At 41.3% G+C, this 24,606-nt stretch overlaps 1 protein-coding gene across 1 annotated transcript in view; it reads right to left on the minus strand.

Moving 5' to 3' along the window:
• The window catches only part of NETO1 (neuropilin and tolloid like 1), a 109,594-nt gene that overhangs the window by 61,312 nt on the left and 23,676 nt on the right, over positions 1–24,606 (minus strand). The window contains exon 4 of the mRNA XM_018566756.1: positions 18,129–18,377. Coding sequence (XP_018422258.1) covers positions 18,129–18,377 — 249 coding nt within the window. The remainder of the gene's footprint in view (positions 1–18,128; positions 18,378–24,606) is intronic.

Consider the following 24,606-nt stretch of genomic DNA (forward strand, 5'->3'; position numbering starts at 1 on the left):
ATATATATATATATATATTAAATTAAGCAGCAATAAGATATGAAACAGATACAATAATGTTATCCTTGGTTCTTGATTTTTGGATTATTTATGTATATTACAGCTGATTTTCATATTCATTATATGTATTCATATATGTATTTTGTGTCTGTATGTTTTCTGTGAGAAGTCCGTATGTATGTAACACCAATCTTTAAAGGATGTCTTTTTTTCTAGTTCATCATGTTATGCTGTCTGCAGCATCATACAGATGTCCACCTCTAAAAAACCATAAAAGTCAACCTAAATGATTCATTACAGGTCTGTGAGAGATCACAGATCATATCATTTAAAACCAGCAGATTACTGCAGACAATCCAGCCTACTGATTTTTAAAAATGACTATGAAGCACACTGGATATTTTTGCTGGTCACTACTGGCAATAGGCTGGTGCCAAAGGTACCCTCAGCTCTCTTAGTTTGCTTCCAGTGCCATAAACATATATGCATTTATGAGCCAAACATACAGTACACTTTAAAACATTCTTCTAGCTCTTAAAGCCTATCTCTAGGTTAAAAAAAACAACTCCCCTTGCAGTGGGGCTACCTCTGCACTGTAAGGGTTAACTGCTATTTTTTTAGGATGCTGAGGGACAGTCCATGAGCCACAGCCAGGGGAGAGAGGGGAGCTGCCAGGGGTCAGGTAAGTACCCCTGGCATTGCTTTACCCAATACCCTTAGACATAGACATGCTGTTAATCCATGCAGTGGTTTTTATTCCCCAGTGCAAGGGATATGCTTTAAAATGTCCATAAATCTAACCTATGTCTATATGGGACAACCCAAATTCCAACTTTTAAAAAATAAAACTTTATTTTAATCAGGATTTCTTTATATTATTACCCTAAGTGAACTGAGATTTAAGTGAATGTGACTTAATGCAACATTGCACAATATACGCTAACTGCAAATGTTTTATCCCCTGGTTTCCATAAGGTAAGCACAAATAAACAACTTTGCCCAGTAGATAAAAAGATCTTAAAAAAGCAAGGAAGAGAGAAAAATAAAGCAATATTTTTTTTTTTTAAGTTGCAGAAGGACATCTACAAACTAATAAATTAAACTTGTCTCCTTCCCTTGCTTCTGCTGAGAGGCTATTTTAGGTTTTGCAATGTCTTGAGAGTATCTCACAAAAAATAATAAACTAGCTTGATTCTAGAATTAATAGGCTAGCAGTACACTTAAAGGGATATGGGATGCTTTAACATTTGTTGCCAATCCAGTGTTCCAATTATATAGAATGGCTACTCTGAATAAAAACAGATTTATTTTTTTTGTTTTATTTCCCATTAAGCTAGTTGACTGGCAGATAAAAATGCAAAATCACTGTTCTAGTGGAAATATGGCAAATAATACTTGCAGATGCTGTACTAGTAATTTGTGTGGGCAGACCCACTTGATCATCTTGTAAGTATAAGTTCGGGTTGATAGAGTCACAATGACACAACTTTTCCAGGAACTAAAAAAAACATCGTATCAGTCCGTTTGCCTTCTAGGCTGGTCTGTCTGTACAAATACCTAACTGATTCAGTTGCAGGGGTTGTTCCTTTTGGTTTAGTGTCATAAAAAGGACCAAGACTTAGTGCTAAACACATGGTTACATAGTTACATAGTATTTGAGGTTGAATAAAGACATTAGTCCATCAATTCATGGTATGCAATAAAAGATACTGTGCTCATGTGCTGGTTCCGACGCATAACACTTTTAATTTTAATTCTGAGTGAGCACAGTGTTGTTTGATGCAGTTGTACTGTGTTGCATCACGCCGTGTTGCACCATCATGATGCACTTTTTTTAGCACGCACCACCTCAACAGAGTAGTGTGAATTGTGCCCAATTGCCTTGTCTATGTTGGAAAAAGCAGCCAGCACAGCCCTAGTGCTTTTAGACCCTAAAGGTGGACATTGCTTTAGCAGGGAATGACATCAGGGGATAAGAGAGAATGATGAAAATAGCCATTAGAGCCCATTTGTTTAATTACAGAAGGGCAAATCATTTTCTTTAGAGGTGTGCCAAGGCCAACCCTCTAATTACTTCAAGCACTATCACTCTGGCAGGAATATGTGTGTATATCTCTGCTGTGCAGTATGGCAGGTGGCTAATGATTTTTAGGCCAACAAAACAAGACAAAGCCAAAAAAGCTTACAGAATTTTTGTTAATGTTCTGTTTTTACAGAATGCATCGAGGAATGCTTTTGCTGGTCTCTTTCTAAAGATGCTACTTGCCTGGATGTTTCTGACCACAAAACTTTCTGAGTTGCACAAGTATGCAGCTCAAGTCAGAGGACTTGCACACTACTCTGGGTCAGTGACTGAGAAAACATTAAAGCCAGAGGATTAACATGATAGTCAAGCAACCAGCATTTTAGAAGGAGAGGTCAGCAATGGAAGCCTCCACATTTCTGTCAGAAAAGATTTCTGTTAAAGATTATGGAATTACACAAAATATGGTTCTGCTCCAACAAACTCAACAATTATTTATTAATATTATAAATGGTGACTACCTGCTGATGCCTAGAATGTGGCCGTGTGGTCCAGGGAGGCTACATGCCCATGGTGATTTTAGACTGTATTATGTTTAGGAAATTGATGTGGATGTGAAACCAATGGGCTTATACACTGGCCCTTTTTTATCGGTATTTATTAAGAATAAAAATGAATTTCTAAGAGTTATATGCGTAATAATTATATGTTCTCCATGCTTAGAGTGACACCTTAAAAGCCCCACTTTCTCTGTTTTTTGCTTCAAAGATTATGGAATGAATTCACTAGATCCAGCTTTACCACAGCCCATCATTTCATTATTTGCTTCAGAATAAAAAACATACATTTCTCTTGAATGAAACAAAAAAACATTTGCCCCACCAAAATGTCCATTCTAATGTCCTAACCACAGTCCTGAAGGCATACACATCTTCTTGATCATGGAAGCATGAACCTACACAATCATGAGCAAAGCATGTAAACGCCATTCAGATAGTGTCCCTGGCAGAAAAGGATCCCAGGACCTCTGTGCTGCTACACCACAGTGCTAAGCACTAAGGGGTCTATTCACAAAGCTGCCGAGGGCAGCCGAGTGAATGACCGATCTGAAGTGAAGTGAGCCGAACACTGTTCGGCTATTCACTTCAGGCTGGTACGGCTGATTTCAGCCGTACATCGGCTGAAATCCGTCGTACATCGGCTTGAATGTTTTCTCCCTGACATTCTCAGTGTTCTTTTTACAGTAGCTTCATCAGAGTAAGGGCCCATTCACACCGCAGCATTGCGCTAATCGCACATTACCGTGTGTTTAGCATCTGCTATCACACAACGCACCTAGAGTGCAGTACTATGCGCCAGATGCATTGCATTGCAATTCACTTGAATGCCTTCCTAATGCAGTGGTTGTGCATGCACTACTTTTTTCCCACCGTGCCACAATGCATGGGAAGTGTATTCAGCACACAATACCGCATGCTAGGAGCGTTGCGCAATAGCATGAGCTACATAAGCTAAATGTAAGGTAATGTATGATTAGCGCAAACTGCAGTGTGAATGGGTACTAAAACATGACATGACTTAGAAACGAAGAAGACTCTGCACAAAGGAATTCCATATGTTATAAACATTGTTTATTGAAATCCATTTGGCTTATGATCTAAATGCTAACTGTTTAAAGTTTGATCTAAGTGGATAATTGCATCTCTCCATCTCCCTCCTTATTTTCTTCCTCTTTCACTCTGTATTTCGCATCTCCTCCTTGTTTTTGAATTCCCTGTTTTAGTTGCTTAATACATACAACAGGCTGTCTTCTTGTCCCAGATAGATAGATAGATAGATAGATAGATAGATAGATAGATAGATAGATAGATAGATAGATAGATAGCCCTATGTCTTGTAATAATAAATAATGCACATCATGTTTCAGAGCCAGGTGTTTTAAAACATTAACTATTAGATAACATCTGCCTGAGGATGTTTGCTAGTCCTGTTACACAATAAATAGCGGTTTCACAGTTTCATCTGGAGGGGACAGACAGTGACTGGAATAATAATGCAGTGAGCCTGCTTCTGTCACGCTTCAAAAGATTTTTTAATAATGGATGTCACCGTAATCAATTTATTTGAATTTTGTTTCTCAATGTAATGTCCTTTATGGTCATATCAGCATGCTAGTCAAAGCATACTTCAAAGCCGACACACTACAGTACTTTAATGTAGAAACACAAAAGGATTTGCCATGATATACAAAACATAACAAATTGGTGACCAAATATTCTACTGTGCATCTTTTAATATTACAAGGCGATGCTGTATTTTACAGTAGCTGTCGTAGAGGCTTTGTTCCTTTTCGCCAACCCATTTGGGCCTGTCTCTAGGCCTGTCCTGCTTCTGTGTATCCTTGACATAAACTAACCATTACAAGCAATGCAATGCAATTTAGCAGTGCAATATTCACACTCAGCAACCTTGACACACCTTGTGTAAAGTGGCTTAATAATATGCCAGATATATATATATATATATATGTATATATATACATAATATTAAGTATTTCAGGTTTCTCATTAATGAAGAATTAAAGTTTTGAATAAAGAAGAAAGGGACTGAAACAGCTCAGATTTTAACTGCTCTCTGTGTCTTCATTGGGGAGATTCACCTTTTCTATTTCTAGTCCTGGTGACCATTATTGAATGTGAAAGAAAATCCTAATTTTGGAGATGTCACCAGAACACGGATAGAACTGAAATCTTACAGGGAGGACACTAGACCTGGTGATCCTGGTGACAACTTTGGAGGGATTTCCTCTAACATCCTTCTGTAACTATGGGACAGGATGTAAAGGGAAATTTCCCCAATGGGACACAGATGGCACAAACAAAACTGGCAGGGGTTATAATCCTCCCTTACGCTATCCAAAATAAAGCAAGCTGGATGTCCTATTAGTAAGGGATTGTGGTCTATTATGAGGAGAGGGATCCTCCACTGTGAACTATCACACCCTGCCTTCAGCAAATCAGCTAGTGTGGATTGCTTTCTGCATAAGATTCTCTGCAGGGTCAAAAGAACTCAGCAGTATTGGCATCATTGGGAGGCTTTTGCAAACACTGCTTCCTCAAATGCACTTCCCTCTTAAATGTCTGCTATGCAAAGGATGTTCCATAAATTGAGATGTATTTGAAGCATTGTTTTTTGCAGGAGCCATTGCTGCAGATAACAGACCTTATGTAGAGAAAAGAGCAGAGCAGTGTGTTTGAAGAGACATTTTTTGTTAACGCCCGTGATGTCAATAATGCTTAGTTCTTTAAACCTTGCCTGGAAAGACTGACATCATCTCCACTTTGGCGTCACACTGTCAAAAATTAGAACACTGGCACACAAAAGAGAAATCTGATGCAGAGGCAGATCCATGGGGATGTAGTTGCTGAAGGCAGATTGAGGTTACCCAAGCAGAACAGGGGACCACTTTCTACGTAAGATACTGTGACCCACTGTCAATCATTCCAGGTATGTATGAACAATAATCGTGTTAGCCTATGATGTCATAGTCTTACAATGGGACTACAGACACGCCGTGCATGGATACCACACAAATTGACCATGCTACCATGGGTTAGCAGCCATGGTTATCGTGGTCAGAACAACCCATGAAGCCTGGCAATGAAGACAGTGGCAGGATCACCAATTATAGCCAATAAAAAGACTTCAAAATAAATGTTAACTGCAGTTAACGAATGAAAAAACAAGTCATAATTAAGGTGTACATACACTTTAAATAAAATGTTTCAATGTATGTTGATATATTAGCAGCTATAGTACATTTGGGACAAAGGCCTATCCTTAAACATACTCTGTTCATTTTTGATCGGATAAATCTTAGGACAAAATGCTAAACATGCACTATTGTTTCACATAGGAAGAAAATATAACATTTGGCAGTACAAAGTTAGATTAATTATAAATGGATGTTGAGAGGGTCACATGCTTCCTTCAAACGGCTCAGTAAACAGGTGAATGGCCAAAGTTACTTTAAAGTAACCCTGCCACTATAGGATTCAAATCAAACCAAATCCACCCTGTAAGAAAGAGATGCTATACACTGACATTCTCGTGGCAGAATGATCAGCCGCTGCAGGTATCCACCACTTCCGGGTGTGTTGAATACCTGCTCCACACTGTAAGTTCATAGCCTTGAGTATTTAATATGCCATCTTCTGCAGTGAGAGATAGCTGTAGCTGCTTACTGATAACACCTAGCAATCTATTGCTGCAAAAGTGTACACTGTGGTTATATCAGCTCCACTCTCACCTGATCTAGCCTTCCTATTGAAATAGATGTAATAAAAAAGAAAATGAAGAATAAAATAAGCTTATCATGAAAATAAAAAATACACCCAATTAACACACCACATTCTTGTTTAGTCAGCTGGTTAATTCTGACAGCATACCTTAACGTACAAAAAAATTGGACCTGGCCATGCATACAGCATGTGCATTGTGATACACTGCAGTGCAGATGCATTACCCACTACTGTAGTGTTGGGGTACTATTGGGGGTAATATTGGGGTACCAAGATGAATGGCACCACATTGCACCATGGTTCGCAAATAACTATGCATTTTTCTGCGCATTACTACAACACTGTTATTTTGCAGTATCTATCTTATCTTAATGTTACATGAACAATTTACATCAACAAGTTCTTACTCATTCACAAGGGGGGATGGGTGCACATTTTATGATAAGATAAGCCCCCCTACCCACAGACCCCCCACAACCACCAGGCCACGTTTGTAGGGAAGAGGCCCTTGTCCTCATCAGCATGGGGACAAGGTGCTTTTGCAGGGGGTCTCCCTCTGGAAAAACACGTTCCTAATGTGGAGGGCATATGGTCTGGTATGGTGCAGGGAGGGGGTGGCGCTCACCCGGCTCCCCCCTCTACTGTTCTCCCAGACCACTGCTCGGATTAAGAGTCTGGTATGGAATTTTAAGGAGGACCCCACATTTTGTTTTGTTTTTTCATTTTTTGGTTGTTGGAATCTCCCTTAAAATTCATGCCAAACTTTTTTGAACCAGAGCCCCCCTAGCATTTCTATTAGACCGAAAGGGTCTGGTATAATTTGGGAGGGAGAACTCGCACTGTTTTTTTTTTGTTTGCTTGTTTACATTAGCATTTCTCATTCTGAACATTTGGAAATTAACTCTGCTGTTTGGCCCCTTAGAGAATAGGGGTGAACAGCAGGAAATGACCTGCCGAACGTTCATCTCAGCTAATCCTGATGTTGCATCACCTGAGGTGAACGGACTCTTCCCTTTTGTTTGGCTGAACATGCTGAGGATGTTCGGCCGAGCCGAAAGGAAGTGAAGTGGGCCCAATGCAGGCGATGTATGGCTAAAAATAGCCCTACATGGCTGCAGTGAATAGCCAAAGAGGCTTCGGCTCACTTCACTTCGGCACGGTTATTCATTCGGCAGCTGAGTGAATAACCCCCCGAAATGGATGTCTATCTGAAAGGAAACAATAGACTGCAAAACAAGAACACTATGGGGCTCATTTAAAAACAGCGTTGAAAAGAAAAAAAAATGCACATTTATAAAGTACTCTGATGTGCTTTACAAATGTGCTCTGCACCATGAACGAAATACAAAAAATCTGTAAAAAAAAAAGACAGGAGGAGAGCCCAGTCATGTGACTAGACCAAAGACATATGACAGGCTCACCTCCAATCATGGAGCTCTCTATGCTCCATTAATAAAAGAGAACTACACTACACACGTGGCCAGAAATGTGTGACCACTGGGCCATGTATTGTGGAGATAGCAGATTGTCATAAATGCCTCTGCTCAGTATATTTTCGGAATGCCGGCATCAAAAGTGTGCTTCTGCCACTTTCACAAGTATGGTACATTTTCTCCGCCACACTATCTTGTTCTGGATTGTAGTCTGGAACATGATTCCATGTTTCCTCAGTGTACTCTGAGCCATTATGTGTGCGGAGCATTACAGGCATTTCTTACTTTGGCAAGATTTTGTTTATCTGGACTTCATCTTTACTGTGTATTAGGTAGAGCACAGTATACCTTGAGTAGTCATCAATGAATTTGAGAAAATAACTATTTTTCCTGGAGTCTAAGCTTTCATAGGACAACATACTGTAGATCTGAGTGAATTAACTCAAGGAATTGTCAGTCTCTGCTGTTGCTACTGCTGGCAAACGTTGCAGCTGTTACCTCTGAGTTTTCATTCACTACTAGGTATTTTGATGCTTCAAGGTAAGCTCGACAAAACGTTCAAGACAAGGAATCCCATTTGCTTGTCTTGAGCATGACAAAACGTTCAAGACAAGGAATCCCATTCATTTTTATGGCCCCTGTTCACACCTGGGCATTTTGTCTCAAGCAAAACGCCTGTCGCTGAAAATATCACATGAGCAACTTTTTGGCAGATTACAGTGCTTTTTGGTCCCTTACCTTTGAGTGGCAAAACGCCTAGGTGTGAACAGAGTCTTACTGTCACTACAGTTCTTTGCTTGGTGAACTTCACTGACAGAGGGTTACTTTCTAGAGTAGGAACATATAGAACCTCTTTGACAGGTATCTCTCTGGTGACTGTTTTGGACAGAGGGTAGCTGGAGGGTGTTTCTGTTTTTGTCTTGCTGTTTCTGTCTTGCTTTGAATAAGTTGAGTGAAGACTCTTTTATCGTTGGTGCCTTATAAGCCTACAAGAAAACTGTTCTCTCCATTTTTGTAAATAAAATGTTCTACTGCCACTTATCCGAAAATCTAAGTTATTTTATTTGCAGTACTAAGCAATAGTCATTCCCTCTTTAACACAACCAGGTACTAGCCCCATCCACATACTGATAAGGGAGGGTACATGAAAGTGTATACAAGAGCCCAAACCAAACCCACCTACAGATTAGTGGATAGAGAAAGATTCGGCAGCACTGTTGTGAATCAAGATTCATACACTGAAAGAAGAATTCGGCCACACACCATGCCCCACTTGTCAGTATTTTATTACAGATTACACAGCATCAACTGCCTCAGGTTTACCCACTCTGATGTGTTTTACCCAATCAGGGCTTAGTCATTAGTCTACGACTAAGCCCTGATTGGGTGACACACATCAGAGTGGGTAGACCTGAGGCGAGACCAGTTGATGCTGTGTGATCTGCATAAAATACTGATAAGTGGGACACGGTGTATTGCTGGATTCTTCTTTAAGCAGGAGGTGGTCTTCTATCTTCTATAAGCAGGAGGTGGTCTATCGCTGGGGATAATTTATGAATGTCTACAAAGACCCTCTGGCCTGCATCTGATTGGTATGAAGAAAGTAAAACCAATAAGCGCCCATTGACCAATCAGAAAGATGGTAGGTAGAGATTAAGTGCTGTCTTGAGGCACTATTGATGTTAGAGGTGTGGGTGTAGAGAGCAATTTCCTATTCTCCATTTGGTATGGTTTGTCCTCTTTAAGCCATGTAACCTGTGAGAAGGTACCAGGAGCAGCACCAAGGGGACTTTAACTAATGCCCCCAACTTGGTGAAAGACACTCAAAATGTGATGCAGACTTTCGAGAGTACACACATAAGAGTGGACAAGATAATAAACATATCTCATCGTGCTGTTCTTGTTAAACTACAGTCCGTGTACCCATCGCACTCAGAACCGCTGCTCCATGAGATCAGAAGTGGGTGCAGCAGGTGTCCATGGGTGGCTTCCGTCAAAGTATAAGTCAAAGATGGACACCGACACTCCAAAGCAAATCTAGTATGTCTAGTTATTCACGTACTTGTTGCAAAAGCAAAACACAAGATACAACGTTTCAGGATTATAAATGGTTTCATTCAAACGTTTGTAGTAATTGCATGGGGACAGTTTAACAAGAACAAGTAAAAGATGGACCCCGGCACTCCAAAGCAAATCCAGTACGTCTATTTATTCACGTACTTGTTGCAAATGCAAACCACAAGATACAACGTTTCGGGGTCTCACAGGATCCCCTTCATCAGGCGAACAAGTAAAAATGGAAGGGTATTTTATGAGCCTAGATCTGAATCCTATCAAACATAAATGCAAAGGGGGGAAACATGAGATCTGGAGAGGGCACCCATAAAACCTAACACAGCTGGAGCAATTTGCTCAAGAAGAGTGGGCATACCTACCTGCTGGCCGGTGCAGAAGTCTCACTGAGAGCTACATGAATCATGTGTTTGCAATGTTTGCCTCCAAACGTTGTGCAACAAAATAATAGGTCCCATTATTTTTGTCAATGCCATCTTCATTTGTTTTATTATTCAATGCACACTGAACTCTCTGATAACCGGTATTTAACTAACCGGGACTCTAACCAGCAAAAAAAAAACACTGTGCACTCACTGTTCTGCCAATCTGTGACCTTCTAGGAGAGGGAGAGATGGCTCTGCAGCATGGGAGGGTAGAGAAGGTAAGGGATCGGGCCAGAAGAGTGTGATTGAGAGCAGTACACATGCTCCCCTAGTGAACACTCCCACTACTTTACCGCATGCTCTACTATAGTAAGCTATACTGTACTGTATTACAGCACCTCTATGACAGCACCTCCATTACATGACTAATACTAAGTGTGTCTGTTTGTCTTAATTTGCTTATCATTACTTTATTTCAATATTAATATGAAGTCAATACAGAGTTTATGTTATGGTATGGTATAGTATGGGTGTCTCATTAGTTAAACCTATTTTTAATAGTAACTCTCAAGCAACTGGAAACTACATTTATCCGCAATCTACTAATCCCTGTGAATGCCGGATAACTGGGAGTTTACTGTATTCTGTTGAGTCAAAAAACTAAAGCAAAGTCTGATTTTTATTAAATAGGGAATAAGCAATGATGGATGCCAGTTACTTTTTTTCAGTTTCAAATTGATTCCAAGCAAATTGTGTTTTTTTTTTCATTGAAGGGTAACAACAACATACGTATTTACCCGGTGACACATACATGCTTATATATCATAGCTCCATTGAGATCTATTAAATTGTCATTGTAAGGTTTAGTCACTAAAAGTCTTATGGATGAAATGGGGGTCAGGACTACATCTCCTGGGTTGTATGAGGCCTGAAGGCTCGACAGGTCAGCCTAAGCAAAATCTTAGGCCTAAGTCACACAAAGAATGTTAAATCTGAATTAAATTTGTAAGTAAAAAGAAAAAAGGTAAAAAGCAGTAATTGTAACGTACAGGCCTGATCTCCTGTCCAGGTGCGGAGCTTGCTGGCTCCGCCCCCTCAGCTGTTTTAAGCCACGATTGCACAGTGGGCCGGTGTCCGTGCAAGGAGGAAGACGCTGACCTACTTTGCTGACAGCCTCGTCTGGATCTCCTAAATCCCTACACTACTTCTCAGGACTCTGTCCTGCAACCCATTTGGGACAGCTGATTCCTACCACAACATACAGCCACAGGCAGCCTCTAACCTGCAGGTAACCATTACCTCAATTCACTGTGTCCCATGGCCAGCTGGTGAACTTCCATTAATCATTGCTGGTTGTTTCAACCATTACTATTACCTGCTCATAGACTTTACCTGGAATACAAACACTGCATGTTACCTGCTTATCAGCTTGTTGCTAAGTGACTTTACCTGGATTACAAACACTGCATGTTCCCTGTTCATCAGTTGTTGCTATGTGACTTTACCTGGATTACAAACACTGTATGTTCCATGCTTATCAGTTTGTTGCTATGTGACTTTACCTGGATTACAAACACTGCATGTTCCCTGTTCATCAGTTGTTGCTATGTGACTTTACCTGGATTACAAACACTGCATGTTACCAGCTTATCAGCTTGTTGCTATGTGACTTTACCTGGATTACAAACACTGTATGTTCCATGCTTATCAGTTTGTTGCTATGTGACTTTACCTGGATTACAAACACTGCATGTTCCCTGTTCATCAGTTGTTGCTATGTGACTTTACCTGGATTACAAACACTGCATGTTACCAGCTTATCAGCTTGTTGCTATGTGACTTTACCTGGATTACAAACACTGCATGTTAACTGCTGTTATCAAATTGTTGCTAAATTACTTTACTTGGATTAAAACACTGCTTTTGATTGCCACAACTTAGTCCTATTACTACTTATTCCATGGTGCATTACTGTCTGTAGCTGAGATCCTACCAGACCACGGCCAGTACCTTACAGATTGCACGGACCACCGTCCCAGACGGAAAATGGATACAACAAACATCATGAACCACCTGGCTGCGTTTAACCAAAGGTTAGACGGCCTTTCCCAAATGGTAACAGATTTGCAATCAGGAAACTACACTCTTAGGACCCACCTCGCTCAGGTTAACAGACATCCTCAGGCCGACACCCCAGAGCCAAAAATCAGCCCCCCGGATACTTTCTCTGGAGATAGGAAGCGTTACAGAGAGTTTATGACCTCCTGCAAACTACTGTTTCACATGAAACCTAAAACCTACAGTACTGAGCGGATACAAATCTGTACCACCATTTCATACCTATGAGGGGAACCCAGGGCCAACACTTTTCTTGAGAAAGAGGACCCCATTCTAGACTCCTTTGTGGTGCTATGTGGTGTGGTGCTTTACTCTATGAAGACACCAGTAAGCAGTTATCTGCTGAATCTGCACTGCGTGCCCTGAGACAAAACAAACGGGCAGTGGAGGACTACATAGCCGAATTTAAAAGATGGTCAACCGAGTCAGAATGGAATGATATCGGCTTAAAGAACCAGTTCAGACTCGGATTCACTAAAAGAGGAATTGGCTCGTACGGAAATGCCAACCTCCCTGGATTCTACTAAGTATTTCTATAGACCGGAGACTTAGAGAGAGAAGAGCCGAATGAACTTCGAGCCCTGCTCACACAACGATTAGATCCGTACATAACGAACCTGTAGTCCCCATGGAGATTGGGTCAATTTGAGGTCCATTATCACAACAAGAATGACTGAGAAGGAAGAACTTACAGTTATGCATGTACTGTGCAGGGCCTCAACACATGGTGGACACCTGCCCCCTTCTCCAGAAGAAAACCACTGGTGAGGCAGTTTACTTACACAAAATTGTGAACTCTAAACCAGTGCTCACTAATCATTTCAAAATGTCTATCTCCCTGCATTGGGATCAAGAAAGGATACTCCTTGATTCCATGGTCAACACTGGGGCGTGTGGAAACTTTATTGATTCTCAAATTGTTTCACTCAATAAAATTCCAATAATTAAGAAAATCAACCCTGTATCAGTGAGAGTTATTGATGGTTCTGACCTAACATCAGGTCCCATAGACTTCCAAACCCAACCACTATTGGCAGTGACTAACTCCACACACGTGGAATACTTATGTTTTGACGTAATCTCGTCACCTCATTGTCCTATCATCTTGGGATTACCTTGGCTACAATTACATCAACCCACGTTCATGTGGGAGGAGACCAAACTCTTGTTTGATTCCCCCTACTGTAAAACCACTTGTTTTAATTCCACTTCCCTGTTCCACACTCAACCTGATGTGGAGGATGGAATAGCATCACTCTTACCTCAGCCATATATTGATTTCCAGGACGTCTTCTGTAAAAAGAGAGCTGAGGTCCTCCCACCGCACAGGGCCTACAATTGCCCCATTGATCTCTTACCCAACAGTAAACTTCCGTTTGGACATATCTATCCACTCTCACAACCTGAGCTAGAACACCTTAAACTCTACCTAGACGAGAACCTCAGGAAAGGGTTCATTAGACCCTCCACTTCTCCTGCAGCTTCTGGGCTGTTCTTCGTACAAAATAAGGATAAGAGCTTGAGACCTAATATCGACTATGGAGGATTGAATAAGATCACTATAAAAAACAGATATCCCCTGCCACTCATCCCAGAACTGATAGAGAGGTTACAGTCGGCCAAAATCTTCACTAAACTGGATTTAAAAGGTGCCTATAATCTTATACGTATCAGGGAAGGGGATGAGTGGAAGACTGCTTTTCGTACCAGGTATGGGTTATACGAATATCTTGTCATGCCTCTCGGCCTATGCAATGCCCCAGCGACCTTCCAGTCATTCATTAATGACATTTTCAGGGATCTGCTTGACGTTTGTGTCGTCATCTACTTGGATGATATACTCATATTCTCCAACAACATATCCGAACACCGTAAACATGTCAGATGGGTATTTGCGCGGCTACGTGTACATAACTTATATGCAAAAATAGAAAAATTTGTTTTTGAAACCACAACCATGCCATTCCTGATACATCGTATCTGACAAAGGTATTCAAATGGATCAAAGCAAGATTCAGTGTATCCAAAACTGGCCTACACCACGTAATCAAATTGCTTTACAACGTTGCCTTGGCTTCTCAAACTTCTATCGCAAATTCATAAAGAATTTCTCTCTCATTGTGAAACCCTTAACTAGTTTAACAGGTACCAAAAAAGGCTTTGCATGGACCCCACAAGCGCAGAAGGCTTTTGACGAGTTGAAAAGCCGGTTCATCACAACACCCATTCTCTGTCTACCGGACCCCCACCAACAGTATACCCTAGATGTAGATGCTTCCCACTCAGCGCTTGGCGCTGTTCTATCCTAGAAGAAGTCGCACCTGGCATCACTCCATCCTGTTGCTTTTTATTCCCACTATCTCACCCCGGCGGAGATGAACTATCCCATAGGTGAGGAGTTACTCGCCATCAAGGCTGCTCTCGAGACCTGGAGACATCTGCTTGAAGGTACTTCTTTACCCATTATTATTTTCTCGGATCACCAAAACCTCCAGTACATTCAAACAAACAAAACCTTATCATCCAGGCAAGTAAGATGGGCCCTCTTCTTCAACCGATTCAACTTCCTCATTACTTACAGACCTGGATCTCAGAATGGCAAGGCAGATGCCCTCTCCAGGATCAAAGAAAACGTAACACCATTAAGACATTCCACTAGCATAATTCCACAAGAGCAATTCATCAACTCCATCCTGAGTCTCAAGGAAGAACTAAAAAATGCATTGTGGACAAGCCTTCCTGAGCCTGGGCTGGACATGGATGAGGAAGGCTTCTTGTACAGGGACAACAGACTTTTCATTCCACCCTCTCTCTCACATGATGCTCTATTATGTAGGCACCCAGGAATGAACAAAACTCTACACTTAATCCGCCGGCATTTCTGGTGGCCACAGATGGCAAGACTGTTGATGCCTTAATAGCAAACGTCATCAAATTGCATGGATTACCATCCCGCCTGGTTTCAGATCGAGGTTCCCAATTTATCTAAAAATTTTGGAGAGCTTTGTGCCAAAAACTCAAGATCGATCACCGACGTTCTAGCGCCTATCACCCCCAGACGAAACCCCAGATCAACCGTTGCCTGGAACAGTACCTACGCTGCTACTGTAAGTACCTACAAGACAACTGGCATGAGCTACTTCATCTTGCAGAACTCTTGTACAATAATACCGTTAGCAGTTCTACTAAACAGACACCCTTCTTTGCCAACTATGGATTCCACCCATCGTATCTATCCCAAGGTTTACCTACAAACAACCCAACTGTGGAAAACTACTTCCAGGAACTACAGAACATGACCTCCTTCCTACAGAAGAACATTGCTCCAGCCCAAGGCTGCCAAAAACGGTACTACGACTTAAGGCGGAGAGCACCTCCAGCCTACCAGGCGGGGGACATGGTATGGCTTTCTACAAAGAATTTACAGCAAAAAACCCTTCTAAAAAATTCAGCAGTTTATACATCGGTCCGTTTCCCATTTAGACGGTTATCAACTCATCTTCAGTTCGACTTGCCTTGCCTCCTGACCTGCGGATACATCCCACATTTCATGTCGCCTACTGAAACCGTTTGAACCTAACACCTTCCCCAACAGGGTTCCAAGTCCGCCACCACCGGTAACGGTGGAAGGACAGGAGGAGTTCGAGGTTGAAGGGATTTTAGATTCCAGAAGGCGCAGAAATAAGCTCCAGTATCTTATCAGGTGGAAATCCTATGGACCACAAGACGACTCGTGGGAAGATGCTTCTGACGTTCATTCACCTACCTTGATACGTACATTCCATGCACAGCATCCTTTAAAGCCTACTTGACGTCGTACCCCCTGAGTGGGTTCCTTGGGGGGGGTGATGTAACATACAGGCATGATCTCCTGTCCAGGTGCGGAGCTCGCTGGCTCCGCCCCCTCAGCTGTTTTAAGCCACGATTGCACAGTGGGCCGGTGTCCAAGCAAGGAGGAAGACGCCGACCTACTGTGCTGACATCCTCGTCTGGATCGCCTAAATCCCCACACTAATTCTCATGACTCTGTCCTGCAACCCACTTGGGGCAGCTGATTCCTACCACAGCATACTGCCACAGGCAGCAATTCAAGACAAGATGGTAAGGAGGGCCCTGCCCCTGAGGGCTTACAATCTAAAAGGAGGGGGAAATGATACATGAGGTAGCTGTGGTAGCTGTGGGAATGAATTATGTGAGAATGCTAAGGGACTTTACCTGGATTACAAACACTGCATGTTCCCTGCTTATCAGCATGTTGCTAAGTGACTTTACCTGGATTACAAACACTGTATGTTCCATGCTTATCAGTTTGTTGCTATGTGACTTTACCTGGATTACAAACACTGCATGTTAACGGCTGTTATCAGATTGTTGCTAAATTACTTTACTTGGATTAAAACACTGCTTTTGATTGCCACAACTTAGTCCTGTTACTACTTATTCCATGGTGCATTACTGTCTGTAGCTGAGATCCTACCAGACCACGGCCAGTACCTTACAGTAATGTACATTTGATGAGGCTTTGGTTTGAGGAATACACAAGGTTGCCACCTAGAAGGTATTTACAGTAACATTCCTGGCTGGAAAATATGAGACTTGTTATTAACAGCAAAGTCTTTATAAGGCCAATATTTTCCCTAAATTGGGTGAAAACCTTGAGTACATGGGTAAGCAGATATTTTTATTGTTCATCTATCAAAATTATGAGGGTTTTCTCCAAACTCTATACAATAAAGATGTATAAAGAACACTTCATTCTGTGCCCCATTGCAACCAATCTGAATCCAGTTTTCATTTTTAAATATGAAATCTTCCTGTTAACACACTTTTCCTTTATCAGCCCTACCTTCTTATTGTCATTAAAGTCAAGACTTACATGTATCACTAGACAATCACCAGAAGTCTATGCTTGAATATCATACTTTTAAAATGCAATCACACATTTGTATGCTGTGATAGCTAACTAATATTACATTAAATCTAAGCCAGGTTGTTAAACTAAACATCTGTAATATAGAGCAGAACAAATAACCTTATTCCAAAAAACATTTGCAAGGTGTTACAGTGGCTAGAACAGACTGCCAACCTCTGGTATAGGAGATATGTTCTCATCAGTATTCAGAAAGAACTCTAGTCCTGACTGAATACCTATGCCTCCTAATTACAGCATCAAACTCCAGTTTGTGAGCCTTTATTGAATAAAGCTAAAAGTGTGGTTAAAGGTAATTTGCTGTTTTTTTAATAGATGGACAGATACTAGACTATCTAAAGGGTTTTTTTCAGCAGCAGCTCTAAAGGATTTTGATTCCACCAACTGACATGTTATTAGTATAGCATAGAAACAATATAATTTCAACAATTTTCTCTAGGTAACTTTTACATAATAGCTCAAAAGGAACACTTCCAAATAATATATTAAATCTTGCCTTTAAAGTATATGTCCAGCCAAACCTTTGTATTAGTTTTGAATTGGGTAAGAATTAGCCAGTTCCAGAGTAATTATAGAAAGATTTCCCTTTTTACCGTCCTGCTGAAAGTGGTTTAAGTGCTTCTATTTAGTAGAGTAGGAAAAAGCTGGAACCCCGGATATATTAATTTCTGTCTTTGCTGCAGATTTTCCATCATTTTCTGTGTGGTGAAACCACTGTCAGCACGTAAAGGAAAATCTCTCTAATTAAGTACCAGATAGCAGTAAAAATCCAACAGGAGTTCTAATCCTTCCCCGTTCTGTCCAAAACTAGCAAACAGTTTTTTACCTAATATACACCTTGCAAACAAAGAGTGATTTTATAATACATTAAAGAAAACTGCTTACCTGGCGTAAAATTGTATTGTGCAGAAAACCCAAGAGATTCTAGTTCACCATCAGCAAAAAATTTAATCCACAAGAATCTTCCACTTGATTTTATAAAAGGAGGGCTTTGTTGTCCACAATAACGCCCAATAATTGGAGAAAAGCCAAATGGTCCATCTCTTACTTCAATATGATCAAATTTGCACTCCCACGAAGACTCTATGGCATACTTGTCATCAAAATGTAGCTCAATGCATTGTCTGGGGGATGCTAAAAGACAAAACACAGTTTTTAAACACAGTGCTATTTTAATTTAATATACAAATTTAAACATATGTTAAAACAGGCCTAAATGTTTTACATACATTACAATTTTATGTTCTATCTGAACTGAACTTCAGTCAGGATTAGTCACATGTAAATCTTGAGTGTGCTGGCATTCATTTCTCTTTGCTTGTGAGCTGCAGCAACACTTGCATGATGAATTTTGCAACTTCGTTCACAATGGCTAATAGCAATGTCCTTTAATCAAATAAAATAGATGGCTGAGGATTCAGTGTTGCATCAAATGCTTTAATTATAAAGGCTGAATGTTGTCCACAGCCCACAGAGGTAGGCTTTGTGTCCTGCTAAAGGCTGACAGCTTTATGGAACATCATTTTTTTAATTTCCAAAACATAGCGCTAAAAGTTAAAAGACAAAATGTGGTAAATAGCTCTTCACTAGAAACTAGTCACATTTTTATTTTGAATTCTTCCTTTAACTCTTGAAGTAGATATAACAGGCATAAATAAGAATTAGCACAAGTTAGTAGTGCTACAGCTGATAAGAGTAGGGAGCAGAGTTGAGATCATCAGTATGCACTTTCATAGTCAAATCAACGACTGGGAGAAGGACCTCTAAGTATTACGTAAGTTAATCTCAGAAAAGTCAGGTCCTATACCCTACCAGACAGGGCAATGCTGTTTGACAGGTTGTATAAATCATAAAACTGAGCAGCCAAAAAAACAAATCCTTAGGACAGCTATGTTATGTATTTCAACTGTGTATTTAGCTGTTTGCATACATCTCAACTCTCCCGGAAGTTCTAGGAGTCTCCCGCTATTAGATAGCGGCTCCCTGACACCTGGGAGAGAAACATTTTCTCCCGTAAAGGTTTGTTCTGCTCTATCTAGCAGAGTAAACCTTTCCGTGCTGTCTTTTTTTTTTTCTGACATCGGGGCCACTGGCCGCCGTCAGTCAGAAAAAAATAATAAACGGCATAGGAACTAATAGCTAGATTATTATTGGCTATTTGAATTTGCAATAGCCTATAGCAGACTTCACTATTGCACCCGCACACTGCTGCTGTCAACCAGCAGAGGTGGACCTGAAGTTCTCCATCAGGTCCCCCTCTGCTGACTGACAGACGGTAGATGCAATAGCCAGCTTGCTATTGCAAATTGAAATAGCCAATAGCAATCCAGCTATTAGTTCCTATGCCGTTTTTTTTTCCTGATGGCAGCATTAGCTTCTTTGCTATCTGCCATCATTTCAGAGGGTGCTCTCTTACTTGTTGCTGCACCCCCACCCCCACAGAGAGGAGAGGGGGGTTGACAGAGGGCACCGCCCTGAAATGAGAAAGGCACCTCCCTGAAATGACTTATTTCAGGTTGGAATCCCTGTGTTTACCTGGAGTTCAGCATTAAATATTAAAAAGCGGTATCTGCTATTTTAGAAACTGTGTGTAAAAAAAGGCTTACAATGAATGTAGACCCTAACTGTATGACATCTACTTTGCTAAAGCACTTTGTATCGTATACAAAGGCCATTTTTTAAAAATACTTCTTTTCAACGTTTTTCATCTTTTGTTGTATCTCATACTACTGAATTGTTACAGCCTCTTCCTGTTTACATATATGCACTTCAGTGATGGAAGTATCACATTTTTCAGGGAGGGTAACCTGATGGAGACAACAGTGAACCATAAATGCTCACTGTGTGTTGAAACAACCAACTGCAGTCTCCAGTGGAAGCCCATATGACAGGGTGGGAATGCAGGAGCACATTTGGGAAAAAGGGTCAGAGCTATGTTACCCTATAATTGGAAGTGTCTGAACAATGGACCTTCATGGCAGGTTTACCAGTTATCATTTTAAATGAAAGCTACAAATGTTAAAATATTGAAAAGTCCCTTTACATTATTGTGTTAAAGCTTTGGGAGATTTTAGTGATTGCGTTTACATACACTGAGTGGCCAGATTATTATGACCACCTAACGTTTGTAGCCAAATTAGCTATAATTAGCTATAATTTCGCGCTGAAGTTGCTAGAGGGACAGACCATTATAAATAGGGAAGCAGGTTGTTTACCACTACAGTAGAAGTGATTTTTTTTCTGAAGATATGGGTAAACAATGTGATTTAACAGCCTTTGAGTGTGGGATGATTGTTGGCACTCGGAGCCATGGAGCGAGTATCAGCAAAACAGCAGAATTTGTTAAATGTTCAAGAGCAGCTGTTGTTAAAGTGTTTAAAGACTGGACTGTCAGCCGAAAATCTGGGTCTGAACATGCGAATTGTGGCCGTCAGCAACTAGTCAATGTTGGGGCAGAACAGAGAGTGGCAAGACTGGTACAAGACAATTGAGCTGCAAGTTTGAAAATGACTTGCTAAACTATTGCAGACTTGCCACGCTTCACAATTTTGTTGCACAATTACAGCAAGTCTGCATTGCAAGTCTCCTCTTGCTAAGAACTGCAGGACTCTTGCTGTAGACTTGCCAAGCAAATTTGCTACAAATTCAAAAAGTGTCAACTAGAAGTGTTCTGCAAGTCTACAACTTGCCAGGAATGTGTGCAGCAAATTAACAAAAATGACAATTTCACCCTGCCACAAGTTTGTAGCAAGTTATCCTCGCTATCTGGGAGAAGGGCAACAGTGCAGTGTCAGATTTCTCGCATAACGTTTCAACATCTCATGGAGTCACGAGGCGGCCCAACGCAGTCATCTCGTGGAGTCATCTCGTGGCCCAACGAAGTGTATACTTTAATTCTGAAAATATTACTTGAGCCAAAAAGGTACAGTATATTGTATATTGAAGTTTGAATGCAAAAGTTATGTTGCTGCCCTGTAAATCTTTTCTTCAAGAGATTCCATATCTGTATTTGTGAGACCCTGTTCTTCCTGCTATAAATTTGCAGGGCAAAATTTGCATGTAATTTTGTGACAACTGGAACAAAACAGACATTTCTATTTACTCATGTATTTATAAGTCAGCACAAATGACACCAAGCTAAACTGATTAGCTGGTTCAAGTCTGGTGACACTGGCTTAATCACTTAGCTCTATTGTATGTATTAATGCAAGAATCCCTTTGTTCTATGTTCTGTTGGCATTAATACCTTCTAGTGTCAAAATGTTTTCGTGCCTGTATGCCCCTGATGACTAGGGGATATGTTACACATATCTTGAACCTTTTGTGCTTGTACCATTATACTATGTAGCACTTCTGGTACACCTGTATAGTTTCATTGAAATCATTGGTGGATCAGTGGCTTACTACAGGGTTTATATTTTCCCCATGTGTTACGTAGGTCACTGGATGTCTCATCCAGGATCTAATAGCAGAGCTGTAAGTGACAGGACTTTCGGAACCACCAGCGCTCTTTCATTTAGTTTTCGCAGGGTCATTCATTGATTTAGGGGTCTAAGTGGGGAGAGGCATTTAGGAAGGCACTGAACTACCAATGACATAAAAGGAAAACAAACACGTGACAATGTATATGGTCCAGTAAGTCCACTTGGTATATCCTTGGGAACTTTAAGAGTTCCTTTGATAACCTTTTAGACTCCAAGTACTGTACCTCCAGTTCTTATCTAACCTTAACTATTAACCAGCATTGAGTTTGGGTGTTTCTGCTTTGCCTCAGTTTACTCATACTTCGTTTATTGAGGACTACGATAGCAGGCTGAAATGGAATGTTCTTGTCAAACATTTCATGCAAAAACTAAATTTACAAGTCACAATTCTTTCTAGGGCCATGTGAATTTACTGCAGATTTCCTTCAGAAAAGGTCCTCCCACTAATGTGTTATGGGAAATCTTTCATGGGAAAACTTTTTAGAAAGCGTTAGCTGGAGATCGGCTTGTCAACTATAATCTAAATCTGCTACTGAATCTAATACCACCCGCTCTACAGGTTGACAATGCTGCGGTCCAAGGGTGGCTCCATTGATCCTCCACGGAGTAGAAAATCAAGACAGAAAGAGTGTTACTGGCTGGATCAGTAGGCAAGAAAAGGAAAACAAAAGCCTAAAAAAGAAAACTAATGCAGCCCTCATATTAAAAGATTGCTAAGCTGTAATATAATTTGTTTGTTTTGTATTTAGATATGCTTTAACAATGTAAATATGAAAAGAGTTACTTGTAGTTACTACCACTAATGAAAGTTGCAGAAGAGGAAGTAACTAGGTGAACAAGCCAGGTATGATGGTATAGGTAGTGGACACTTCAGCGAGAGTGTAGTATAAAAATGGAGATGGGGAAAGCCAAGAGAAGGGACACCTACCCCTTCTAGATGTGTTACTACTGATACATTCTTTATTGAAGGTTAGGATTGTTGACGATTATGTTAGTATCTGTTAAACTATACATGCAATATGGAGCAATGCATACCTACTACAAGTTATTGAACTCTACATTTTAGATCTATTTTCTTTAATACAAATTTAAATGTTTTGTTTTGTATCAACTTTGATTTTAGACATGGAAAACAGAGAATACATTGTTCTCAGCCAGAAAATCGTTTATGGAATTTCTACATGTGTATAGGAAATGCAATTTGTAAATGTCAGAAATAGGTAAATAACAAAAGGTGAATTGTGTAAAATCTTTATTCTATATTACATCGCTTTGTAAAATACCTACGGCTATTTATGCATACATAATAAAACAGAAGTGAAATGTTATTATTATAATGTATTATTTTTCCTAATCCTTTTGACTTTGTTTTCTGTCAAATACACATTGCATTTTTAGTTACATACAGGGTTATTAAGAAAGCTGTCGAAGGCAGCCGTGTGAATAAATGACCCGAAGTAAAGTGAGCGGAATGCTGTTCGGCTATTCACTTCAGGCTTGTACAGCTGATTTCAGCCGTCCATCGGCTTGCTTCGGGTTGGCATGTTCGGCCGATCCGAAGTGCAGAAGGAGTTCAATTCAACCGATCCAACACCTGAATTGGCTGAGCCAAACCTCCGGCTCAGCCAATCCAGGCTATCTCGCTGCTGTTCGGCCTATTCTCATAGGGGCTGAACTGCAGTGAGTAGCCGAATGCCGCCGAGCGGCATTTGGCTCGGCTATTCTGCTCTGTACCTCAGTGGAACCGAACCGAATAGAATAGAAAAACAGTGAAACAAAGTAGAAACAAAAAGTAGAAAAAGATTGGGCGGACTAACAGTAACAGCTAGCTCCACCCAACTGTTTCTTATTGGCCGGGACCTGCTGTCATTACAATGAGAGCTCGGCTGCGCTGAGCTCTCATTGTAATGACAGTTCAGCGTCCCCTGGTTACCAGGGGGAACTGCCTGGATACACACGGCCTCATCTACATGTGTGTTCAGCCCAGAGGGAGGCGGCCAGGCTTCTACCACCCTTCCTCCCCAGAGATCAGAAAGAGCTCCGAAGTTCCACTCTGGGATGATGTTGGTGACACGAGGAGGACGCTGATGAATGGAGAGGGGGCACTGATGGATTGAGGCCATGGACGGGGCTGCATGCAGTCCCCTGCCCTGGGGGTAGGCAAGGCACCACCCCGGGACTGACAGGCTGTGCTGTGGATGCCTGCTGCTGGCTGCAGTATGAGTAGAGCCCGGCTGCAACTGGCATCCCTGTGGCTGCTTCTCATGCTCAGTGCACAGGCGAGGCTGGCGGTCACCGAGCTGCCCGAGGGCAACCAGGGGACGCTGAACTGTCATTGCAATGAGAACTCGGTGGAGCTGGCCTTGATATCACAGCCGCCTCCGCCGAGTTCTCATTGTAGTGACAGTTCAGTGTCCTTTGGTTACCCGGTAACCAGGGGACGCTGAATTGTCAGTGCAACTGGCCGGAGCCAGCCGTGTTCTCACCCAGCTGTAAGTCGCAAGTCTTTCGGCCAGCCAATGGCCGGCCGTTCGGCCCGCTTCATTTTTCACCTCGGCCCGGTCGAGCCGAAGCATATGCCTTTGGCTCAACTGAGCCACTCGGCAAACTTAGGGAGCTGTACGGGCTATAGTGAATAGCCAGCACAGCAGCTTTTCGGTTGGTCAGTGCAGTGGCTTAAAGTAGTATATTGTGTGTCGGTGCAGTGGCAGCAAGTGGGTAATGCACTTTGGTGCAGTTGTGGCAAGAGAAGGAGTGTTTGTTGCTGCAGTGGCAGTGAGTGCACAAGTGAATATTGGTACAGTGGCAGCGAGTGTGGTGGTGTGGACCAGTGCTTTGGCAGCAAAAGTAGAAGTATTCATTGGTACATTGGCGGAAAA

Source organism: Nanorana parkeri, unplaced genomic scaffold (assembly GCF_000935625.1).
Source record: "Nanorana parkeri isolate BGI_ZX_2015 unplaced genomic scaffold, ASM93562v1 scaffold972, whole genome shotgun sequence".
Taxonomy (NCBI): Eukaryota; Metazoa; Chordata; class Amphibia; order Anura; family Dicroglossidae; genus Nanorana; species Nanorana parkeri.